We start from the raw sequence: 9,659 nt of genomic DNA, 5'->3' as shown, positions 1-9,659 counted from the left end.
AAAAGGTGGAATTTAGGGATATGTTCCACAACTTAAAAAAGAAATACGTAGACGGAGTGGAAGGCACCCCCTTTGTTGGAACAACGAAGGAGTTTCTTGAAAAACAGCTGAACTGTCTACGTATCAGATGCAAGGATCTAGATGCAGCTTTACTAGATAAAACACGGGAGCTGGAATCATTTAAAAAGCAGTACAATGACATGGTAAAGTCTTCCGAGTACGCTTTATTCCGACAAAGAGAGGAGCTCATTGGACCAGTGAACCAGATTATCCAAAAGGCTGCCAATGAAGAAAAAGAGATAGGTCATCTAAAATCTAGAGTGAAAGACGCTCAACTCCAGCTTAAATTAGAAAAACAGAAAGGACAAAAGCTGGCATCGTTGGACCATAGAAGCATGATGGGGAGATGTTCTGAGGAGACTCCGTCTCAGATTAATCCTCGTCCACTTCCAGGGAAAACTACATTTATTCAGGTACGTCCAAGACACCCTGGCAGAAGTGCAGGTATGGCTTCCCCAGTGAATCCTCCTGTAGAGTCTCCATCAACACCACCTTTCCTCAATTCTGATGATGGATTACCACCAGTTGATTGTTAAAAATTAACTGCTAAAATAGGCCATTAGAAGTATACTTCATCTTGTCTCCCTATATCATGGGTGGGCATTCTCAGTCCACGAGGGCCGGTGTCCCTGCAGGTTTTAGATCTCACCTTGGCTCAACACACCTGAATCACATGATTAGTTCGTTACCAGGCCTCTGGAGAACTTCAGGACATGTTGAGGAGCTAATTTAGCCGTTTAAATCAGCTGTGTTGGTTCGAGGACACATCTAAAACCTGCAGGGACACCGGCCCTCGTGGACTGAGATTGCCCACCCACCCCCAACCGGTCGCAGCAGATGGCCGCCCCTTCTTGAGCCTGGTTCTGCCGGAGGTTTCTTCCTAAAGGGAGTTTTTCCTCCCCACTGTCGCCCAGTGCTTGCTCAAAGGGGATCATTGGATTGTTGGGGTTTTCTGGCTTTTACTGTAGTGTTTTCACCTTACAGTATAAAGCAGCTTGAGGAGACTGTTGTTTTGCCATGATGCAATATAGTATTAAATATGACTACATTTTAAAAACATCTATTATAGCATCAAAGTAAAACAAAAAAACTAAATGAAATGAATCAAAATGTCTAATCTGGCAAAACAAGAAAAGAAAAAAGGTTTCACCTTTAAATAAAAATCCAAATCACAAACACATTCTGATTTTTGTTGTGTGTGTTTTTTTGTGTGTGTTGTCACGTATAAAATCTTTGCACTCTGTCTCGGTGTCTGCCCGGCCGGCTCCGCAAGGCTACATATGTTTATTGTGTTGCTGCTTTCTTCCACTCGTCATTCTGCCTGGGCGGAGCTCAGGCCCACGCACCTGTCTGCAATTACGCTGCAACGTGTCCTGTCTGTATGGAGACTGAGAGCTGCCAGAGTAATAATGTAGATACAGGCCTCTTTCTCCTTCTGCTGCTGTTCATGCTTTTATTCCATTGATGTTGCTATCATTTGTAAATATATTTATTTGCTCTTATTTTATCAATTTACTGTCGTTCATGTATTTAATCTTCTTTGTATTTAAATATGATTTTTTTTTAAGTAATGCCGCGAGATGGACAGTTAAATAAAGGTTTCATTGAATTAAAAAAAAGATTTAAAGATGACTGGTGGCGGAAGCAGAGCACAGACTGTCTGTGAGAATCTATCGCCATCGTGTGGTGCAGAGATATATTGCCATTGAATTTAGACAACGAAAGCTTGGCTCACAGAGCAGCTGCAACACGAACAAAAAACATTAAATAGCAACATGATATATTATATTATATTATATTATATTATATTATATTTATAGCTGTCGAAATTAACGCGTTAATTGCGATAATTAAATTTTGGAATTAATTACGTTAGAATATTTAACTATTTAGCGCAACACGCAGATAAGTCGCTCCCATAATTCCACTTGATTTGTTTACGGCGCCACTGAAAATGGAGAAGCAGGAAGCGGATGGCCTTCTGGATGGGGAATTTAAATACAAGAAGAACATAGATGGGACAATAAACAAACGCGTTGTAATTTGCACTCACTGTAGTAAAGAGTTTCAATTTCACCGTTCAAATTCGACCTTAAAATACCACCTTAATGCCAAACACGCGTTTGTCGGGGCAGCAGCTTCACCCGGCCTGCGTCAGACCACTCTTAGTGAACGCAGGCCACTCGGTAAGTCTTCTTTGGACAAACTGACCGACAATATAGCCAAATGGATAGCAAAGGACTGCAGACCGCTAAGCATTGTGGAGGACAAGGGCTTTGCGGATGTTTTAAAGGTTGCATCTCAGGACGCGTCCTACAAGCCCCCAGCGAGAAGCACAATAACAATTCGAATCCACGAACTGTATGAAACGGAGAAAAAGAAAAAAGAAGAGGCTTTAGTTCACACAGAATGCGTGGCTCTGACAGGAGACCACTGGACATCATTGAGTAATGACAATTACCTGGGAGTTACTGCGCATTTAATCACTGAAGCCTGGGGTCTGACATCCTTTGCGCTGACTATAATGAAAACGGAAGAGCGGCACTTTGCGGAGGCTTGTGCAGAGCAGTTCCAGACTGTTGCTCGCAGGTGGAGAATTGAGGAGAAGGTGACAACAGTAGGCACGGACAGTGCGCGCAATATGATCGCCGCGGCTCGCATCATGCCATTCAATCACATGCCGTGTACCGCGCACATTCTACAGAGATGCATCACAGTGAGTCTCGCAGACAGTGGCTTTGTCACTGCGCTGGCCAAATGCCGCAAAATTGTTGGCCATTTTAAGCACAGCCCAGCAAACACAGCAGAGCTGAACGCAGAGCAGGTGTCACTGGGGCGCAAGCAGGAGCCGTTGGCCCAGGACGTGCCTACGCGCTGGAACTCCACGCTGGAGATGGTGAAGCGCTTGATCCGCAACCAAACTGCAGTAACCGCGACTCTGGATAAACAAAAGCATAAACTTGTCCTCCTGACGCCTCCAGAGTGGGACAAACTCCAGAGACTGGAGACACTTCTAGAGCCCTGCAGGTGAGCCTGTCATTGTGACCATAATTGTAGGTTTAGATTAAATGTATCAAACATACATCTTAAATCAGTTTTGTTATTATGAAAATGTCTTATTTAAAAAATAAATGAAATCAAATATTTTATTAATATTACCTAGTATTAAAAAGCTTTTTTTAATTTGCTGTCTTATCTGTGTGTGTGTGTGTGTGTGTGTGTGTGTGTGTGTGTGTGTGTGTGTATTCCACTGCAGATATGTGACTGAACTGCTGGGAGGAGAGGCCTACGTCTCCTGCTCTGTAGTTCTACCAGCCTTCTGCCACCTGCGCCGTGTCATGGAAGTAACTGATGAGGACCCTGCATATGTGGTGAGGTTTAAAGAGAAGTTTAAGGAAGACCTTGCTTCCCGCCAGGAACATACCAACTATGCATGGCTCCAGATCGCAACTGCACTGGACCCACGTTTTAAAGACCTACGCAGTGTGCCCAAGACTGACAGAGAAGCAGTGTGGACCACACTGGCAGGCATGCTGCATGAAGACTCTCCTAGAAGATCACACACTGCAGAAGAAGGTCCAGCCAAGAAGAGGCTGAGCCTGCTGCAGATGGACTCTGACTCTGAGTCAGAGGAGGAGGTACAGCAGGACAGAGCCATACAGCGCTACAGAGCAGAGCCCTGCACTGCCTTAGAGGACTGTCCCTTACAGTGGTGGGCAGCTCATGCAGGAGCCCACAGCCAGCTGGCCCGCCTTGCTCGCAGATACCTGGCCACTCCTGCCTCCACATTTTGCCTGTTGAATTAGGCCTATGTTCTGTGAACTTGAAGATGTATATGGATAAAACAATGTGCTAGATTTAAACGGGTGGAAAACATTCAGTAAAAATCCCTCACAATTATTTGAAGCCCTGTTCTGCTTGTACTCACAATTAATAATAAATAAAACAAACAAGTGTGTTAAAAACCACTATCTGTCCCGATTTTTACACATATATACACACATATACACATATATTTCGAGTTGCGATTAATAAATTTTTAGGCTGTGATGAATTCGCTTCCAGCACAACACCCAGCCTACGTCAGACCACGCTGAGTGAACGCAGGCCACTCAGCGTGGTCTTAGCATTAAATAACACTAACAAGTGTGTAAAAATCCGCTATCTGTCCGTATGTTTGCACACATTTTGGTCATATTTCGAGTTGTGATTAATCATGATTAATTAATTTTTAGGCTGTGATTAATCTGATTAAAAATTTTAATCATTTGACAGCCCTAATTATATTATATTATATTATATTATATTATATTATATTATATTATATTATATTATAGTGCAAACAGTGCAGGCTTCAGCTCTGGGGAACAAGCTGTTCCTCAGTTTGGGTGGATTCCGTCACTCACAGCGTTGTTAGCCCTCTTGTGCGCGCAGACTGCAACCCCCCCACTGTGCTTTGCCCTGATATCTGCAGTGTGAGGTTGGATCGCTCATTCTCATCCTCACACTGATGCCACTTATTTCGGTCTTTGTTTGACATAAAAGGGCATATTTGTCACTTTATTGCAACTATATTTGCACTCTTGAGCTCCTTCATTCACTGACTGATCATAAAGTTATTACTTGCGTTATGTATTCATCCGTTTGAACATAATTAATGAAGCCACATGTAATCACTAAAATTTGTATTTTGGGTACAATAAGAGAGTTTCAGATGGAATGCTGTTTTGTTTTGTTTAAATTTCACCAACTTGCTGATGCCCACGGTTGTGAGTGCGGCTTCTTGCTGTACATGGGTGGATGGTTGTAAATCACATCACAGATGCCAAAAACCTCTCAAACCAAGCCCCCTTGCCGGTGATGCTGTGCGCAACCTCGTGACGGAGTCAAGCATATTCAAAACACCCCCTCACCTCCCGTGTCAAACTCAAATGTCAGCCTATTTCATGTGTCACTTTTGGAGCAGTTGCCATCCCGACGAGCCATGGAGAAGTTCGTGTTTGTGTTATTTTACTTATTTGGTGTTCTGGTGTGTTTGGGCACCGGTCAGCACCATCGTGTTGAGCACGTGTTGGACCGTGGACACACCGGATTCAGTGGGAGAATAACGGTCAGGTGTACAGTTTACTGAGCACTGGGACTCAGTATCGTTTACCAGCACAGACACGGAGACGCGCTCAGCTTCTATTGAGAGCAAACAACCAAGTGAACCCTCCGGCTGCGTCCAGTAGACGAGACACACCGTCTGGGCCGGGAGCTTTCCGAGCATTCAGACTCTTAAACTGCTTCAAGAAATGGTTCTTTGGGGCACCTTTAATGGTTTTTCAAAGAACCTTTTTAAAAATGGTTCTTTAAAGAACCATTTTTAAAAAGGTCCTTCAAATGGTTCTTTAAAAGAACCATTTTAAAGAACCTTTTTTGAGTGGTTCTTTAAAAAAACCATTTTAAATCTTTCAAAATAAAATGCATCATAAATTGAATTTGAGTAGGGTAAAATAAATACGAGCACAGCATAGACATATATTAATGGTTTATTGTCATTTTGTAGTTACCAAAAGACAAAAAGGCATTTTAACCCTCAGCACAACATCACTACTAATACATGTCACATATTAGTGTTTTAAAAAGTAATAATTAAATATATTGGCTATACTATAAATAAATATATATATATAAATACTATATCTACAGATAACACAACAAATAATACATGTATTGTTTAATTAATAAAACATCAGAAAGTGATAAAACACATTAGAAATAGCAATAGCTTCATAACAGACCAATAAATCAACACATTTTCATCAGCAGATATTTGCATGTTCAGTAAAAACATTTCAACAACAAGTTTATGATTAAAATGATCAATGAACTTCAGCCTTACGCTATGTAATGTACGTTTCATGTTGTACTCATGGTCCTTTGTTAGTCCAGTTTAGGACAATGTCTCTGACGTATGTTTCATATCAAATATATGTCATATCAAAACAAGCCCACACCTGCAGTTGTTTCAGTTTTTCACTGGTGTTTCCTGTCAGCTGGTCAACCTCACTCAGGCGGACATCCATATCAGCCAACCAAATGACAAGTTCCTCCCTTTGTGCTTCAAATCCCTCCCACTCTGAGACAAGGAGCTGAAAGAGAGAGAAAAGAGTCAATTATAAAGAAGAGAGAAAAGTGAAACCCTCCTCAGAAGGTCTGACTCGCATACCTGCAGTTGACCTGTGATGGACTCCAGTTTGGCGTTCACGTCATCCCTCGTCGATGCCAACAGCCGAGTCTGCAGGGTGCCCTGGAAGAGCTGAGTTAATGTTCGACTCCTCCTGGTCAGGCTCTCCAGCTGGATGACCCGAGGTCTCCCCTCTCGCCGCTGCCTCTGAACGCACAAACACAAATTGCATCTGAAGCAGGAGGTGCAGATTTTTTTTGCTATTCTTTTCTAAATCCAGGCTTGATCACGTGGAGGTATTTGGAAAATTGTTTTGGCCAGTGGACGACTGTTGTCTTGCAGAAAGTCAAACCAAACATATGCGATACACAATCAATTCACAAGAACACATTGTAAAAAATAAGTCCAGTTCTTGCCTGATTTCAAGTGAAAGCTGCATCAAAACAGGGTAAAATGAGTGTTTGCAGCAAATGTGAGCACAAAGCCTCACTTTGTACAAGCCTGCTATTACAGTTCTCCTCTATGCAGACGACTTTCCTGTTTTCAAGGCACAACTTGGATCTGCTGTACGAATCTTATGGATACACACTAAATGAAATAATAGTGTGCATGACTCCAGATTCTGATCCCTCATCCTAATATGGTCCCAACATAGCAACAGCAATAATGCAAATGTTGAGGCTTCAAAATACAAAGTCCATAAACCAATGGCTGACATGGGTTTTATCATAAGGGTGATAAATATACAGATTTCAGTCTGTCTTAGAGATTTGATGTTCATTTACCTGCAGATGCACTATACGTACCTGCTCCATGGTTTTTCACAACATTTTGCATATCACTATTTAATACAGGAAGTACGTGAACTAAAACATGTCATCGTTCTTTGTGAGAGGACCATATTAATGAAACAAACCTCAATGACATCATAGGGATCCCTAAAGATGCTCCTGCTGCTTCTCTTCCTCCTCATCCAAAGCTTCCTTCTCCTTGTCCTCAACTTCCATCCAATTGTAATTCAATCTAATTGTGTTTCTGCCCCTCCTCTTCCTCATTTTGTTGGAGCTGTGAACACAGTTAATGTGAATCTGGATTAATTTGTGCAAACAAGAAAAATCTACAGCTTTTTGGTCAGAGGTGCTCTTGTGATTTAAGCCGGGTAGAGTAGATTTATGTGTTGATGCTACCTGCTTCAGCTCTGGCTGGATTACAAACTTTAACCATGTGCTGAACTTTGGCCCAGCGTTGATACCTCTTGTTAGTATAACGACCTCTTCTTAGCTTGTATGTATGATGTATGATGGTGGATAAATTAAATATACAAAAAAATTTAACTATATTACAAAAGAACATCTATCTTGGAAACATCAAATGACCGGAGCATAACTTGTCAACTAGTCCGAAACTAAGTTATGCAGGAACAGTCAAAGACACACCTTCTCATGTTTGAAACCATTGTTTGAAAGGTTCTTTGTGGCACCAAAACAGGTTCTTCTATGGCATCAGTCTAAAGAACCACTTTCTATTCATTTCTATATAATTCGATTAGACAATGAAGAGTTATCTAATCTAATTATTCATTCAAAACTCTTATGCATAGCTGTATTTTATACAGCTCATACAGAATTCAAAGTACAGGTTCATGTGAGTATTTAATGTACGGCTCAGATCTACAGAATTTCAGTTTCTAGAGCAGACACAGAGCTCACAACAGGCTTCAGGCGCCATTTTAGTGACTTTAACAATATATTAAATTTTAATTTCGGTCTAGCTGACATTAGGTTATGTACGCAGCACGCAATTGAACCACATATTTTAGAAGCCAAAGGTTCAAATTAGCTGGGAGCACCTTCACGTAATTATAACAGTGGTTTTGTTAGGAAAACAGTTTCTGTATACCGGATACTAAATTGCGCTGACCTCAACGGCTAACGTATCTAGCTAATCGCTACTGTTAGCACAACATTAACAGCAAGCTACAATGACGAGTAACAAAAACAAAACAGTAATAAGGTTTTAATGGAAATGTTTTACCTTTTCTAACAGTCCCAGAATCCACAGCTTCAAAGTCCAGCAGGTACTGAAGACTGTTATCCGTTTCGCTGTCACCGTCCGTGAGTTTTTTTTTCCCCGAAAGGTCAAGGCCCGCCGCTCGCACACTCTGTCTGCGCATGCGCATCCCAACGACTGACCCCCTCCGTTCGCTCCCGGGAGGTTATAGTATGACGTGTTCTGACGTCACTCTCTCTCTGTCATTTATTTGGCTCGAAACACATATTAACAAATTGCTCAGTGATGAACAACTACTCAGATCATTTACCTAAGCTGTGCTTTGTCAAAACGAAGTGTGTGTTCATTACACTGACATTCTGTTCTGCAATTGTTATTTACTTGTATCTTATAATTTGACTTTACATACTGCTGGGTGGTTTGTAAAGTTTACAATAACTAGTATTATCATTATGCTGTATTTTCAAAAATATATAATAATCTCAAAAGTAATGCCTTGGAGTAGAAAATAGTAATGCTTTATTAAAATTTAAAACTAAAGTACAGTACTTGAATGTGTGTATTGTGTCTACTGTTTGTTAACTCACCATATTCATAATGTGTTTGTGGGGTTAGGGGTGTGTGTGTGTGGGGGGGGGGGGTTAGGGTCTTTAGGCTTTGGCCCCCACCCCTGCCACCAGTATATTTTTAAGCAAATATTTCTAACTTTTATTTGAATATTCAGTTTCCTACCATCTTCTCTTAAAGGGTAATTGCCAGGTAACCCGCCCTCTCCCTTCGCACACACATGCACACAAAGAAAACACACAGTATAATTCACAGCCTCATTATAGTGAATAAATATTTATGCCATTTACACCATCAAACTTAGATTGCTAAGGATGAAGAACCTTTTGTTCTTTAAAGAACCATTTGTAATAGCTGAAGGACCATCCACAAAATAAAAAGGTTCTTTGACGTATGATGGTTCTTTAATAAAGAACCATGAAGCCATCTGAAGAACCATTTAAGAACCATAATTTTTCTGAGTGTGTACCTGGAGTTGAGTGTTTTAACCGATGCATGAAACGATACATAAGTTGTAACGGCCGCCGTTTTCTTCGTGAGTATTTATTCAACGGCGTGCTGCAGGGAAAGGCCTGTTCTAACGTTTGAGTCTAAGGTTTATTTTTAGCACCTGCCGGCTCTTTTTTGCTTCTCATCTATGGGCTCAAATTGTGGTCATAAATATTTTGTTAATTATTTGTGGGGCAGTCGTGGTTCAAGAGTTGGGAGTTCGCCTTGTAATCGGAAGGTTGCTGCTTCGAGTTTCACATGTACTTTTTGGCTAAGTCCACACACAAATCTTTTTTACACATACAAATCTTTTTTACAAGTACAACATATTTATGACCACAATTTGAGCCCATACTCATCCGTA

General features: G+C 41.1%; 1 protein-coding gene across 1 annotated transcript; it reads right to left on the bottom strand.

The window, feature by feature from the left end:
* Positions 1–5,751: 5,751 nt before the first annotated feature.
* LOC308393457 (uncharacterized protein) lies at positions 5,752–8,377 on the bottom strand. The gene is made up of 4 exons (XM_080877226.1): positions 8,264–8,377; positions 7,146–7,294; positions 6,272–6,436; positions 5,752–6,194 (listed from the first exon to the last, which is right to left on the bottom strand). Exons 2-4 carry the CDS (start codon positions 7,200–7,202, stop codon positions 6,027–6,029), a joined length of 390 nt encoding a protein of 129 aa, XP_080733352.1. The 5' UTR covers positions 7,203–7,294; positions 8,264–8,377; the 3' UTR covers positions 5,752–6,026.
* Between the last annotated feature and the right edge of the window lie 1,282 nt (positions 8,378–9,659).

This window comes from Rhamphochromis sp. 'chilingali' (assembly GCF_963969265.1).
Source record: "Rhamphochromis sp. 'chilingali' genome assembly, chromosome: 3".
In the NCBI taxonomy this organism is placed as follows: Eukaryota; Metazoa; Chordata; class Actinopteri; order Cichliformes; family Cichlidae; genus Rhamphochromis; species Rhamphochromis sp. 'chilingali'.
Note: the sequence above shows the minus strand (reverse complement) of the source record. Positions and strands in the feature narration are given on the sequence as shown.